General features: G+C 44.3%; 1 protein-coding gene across 1 annotated transcript in view; it reads right to left on the reverse strand.

Moving 5' to 3' along the window:
• Window positions 1-1,154: 1,154 nt before the first annotated feature.
• LOC117959562 overlaps window positions 1,155-1,785 on the reverse strand; it is a 4,436-nt gene continuing 3,805 nt past the window's right edge. The window contains exon 6 of the mRNA XM_034896777.1: window positions 1,155-1,678. Within this exon, the coding sequence (XP_034752668.1) occupies window positions 1,353-1,678 (326 nt within the window). The 3' untranslated portion in view covers window positions 1,155-1,352. The remainder of the gene's footprint in view (window positions 1,679-1,785) is intronic.

A 1,785-nucleotide genomic window follows, 5' to 3' on the forward strand; every position in this document is an offset into this window, starting at 1 on the left:
GCTCGAGTTGTTTTGTAAGGAGGAATGGACAGAAATGTCAGTCTCCCGATGTGCAAAACTGATAGAGACACCCCGAACAACTTACAGCTGTACTCACAGCAAAAGGTGGCGCTACAACGTATTAACTTAAGGGGACACTTTTTTTTTTTTTTTTTTTTGAAATATCCAATAAACTTCGTTCCACTTCATGATTGTGTCCCACTTGTTGAGTCTTCACAAAAAAGCCTGAAATGTGGAAAAGGGTCAAGGTTCAAGGGGGCCGAATACTTTCGCAAGGCACTGTATATGTACAAGCAGGAATTGAAGTGGGTGCTGCTAACACAAACTCTTTTCAAATGTTACACTTTAAAGGTCCAATGTGTAGGAATTTCTCCCATCTAGCGACGAGGTCATTTATAGCAATCAACTCTCTCACGCCACTCAGTTCAAAGTACATATTGCAGCTTTTTGAAAACTGACAGCTGTGCACGATGTTATTTTTGAAAATGTCCGTTTAAAAGCTGCCCGGGTGCTAACGTAGTCTCAGCTAACGTCACAGTCAGATACCGCCTAACAGTCTATGGCTCCTCCCTCACGTCTAAAATTGCCACACCCACAACGGCAAACTCAACGACTCCACAGACCAATGGGGGACGTAACACGCGATCTGTCCATCCATATTAACAGTCAATGGCTGCAGTAGCTCCAGCTTTAACTAGAGAAGAAGCAGAGGCTCCGAACATTCCAGGAAGCACGCTGGCTTTTCGGGAGGACGGATTAAAGAGACAGGCGCTCCTACAGAGCATCTCATACTGAGGGTGATACAGGTGCAGCAGCCATGGGCAGTATGAGAGAAGTTTTTTTTTTTTTTTTTTTTTTTTAACATTACAGCATGTTAACAGGTTTGTACAAACGCAAAATGCAGGTTTAATCCTGAAAATAGTTTCCTTTTAAATAAAACTCACTCTTAAAGCTGCTTGCCTGCTGCTCTATTTATTTCCTTGTTCTGAAAGAAAGGTGAAGAACACCAGGCGCACATGCCAGGAGTTGAGTTCTCATTTAAACAAATTAATGCCAAATTATTCTGAGCAGTGAAGACAAATTTACTGCTAATTTAGCACATAACCAATGCTGACAAGCAGTTAAAGGGTGATTTTTATCTTCTTATTTTTTTTTAAACAGAGTCTGATGCAGTCACTCACCAGGGCAACATTCATTTCTGGCAAACTTCACAGAGATCAATCATGAGAACAATTTCTATTTGACCGAACATTCTCATTCTCTTCATTATTAAACAAAGAAGCTGGCCCTCTTTAACCCCTCCATTACGTCATGAGTGTATTGTCGGCCTCTGATTCAGCCAGAAGGAGTCGTCAGTCTGTAACTATTTGTATCTTTGACACAATGGGCAGCAGTTCGCCTTTGGCCTTCATCGTTTTGACTTTGGCCTTAATGTTGTCGTCCATGGCCTGTCGGCAGCGGTGGGTATAATGTGCGAGCGTCTCCTCCTTCTCATCCCACGGCGCCAGCGACTGAAACACCTCCGGAGCGGCCAGACTGAGCTCAGCTATGGACGCCGTACGGGAGATGGTGTTGCGGTCCACACCAACCCGGTCAAAGGCCACCTTCATGGAAACATTGCGGCGATATTCCTGGAGGGCTGCCATGTAGCGCGCTATCACACCCTTTACGTTTTTCACTGGAGAGGGACAGCAAGAGAGAAACATCAGCACATGCAAAATATAAATGAATGTAATATTTACTGGGTTTTTCCTGGCTCTTGGAGCTTTTGGGGAGGGGGGGGGG

This window comes from Etheostoma cragini, chromosome 16 (genome assembly GCF_013103735.1).
Source record: "Etheostoma cragini isolate CJK2018 chromosome 16, CSU_Ecrag_1.0, whole genome shotgun sequence".
Taxonomy (NCBI): Eukaryota; Metazoa; Chordata; class Actinopteri; order Perciformes; family Percidae; genus Etheostoma; species Etheostoma cragini.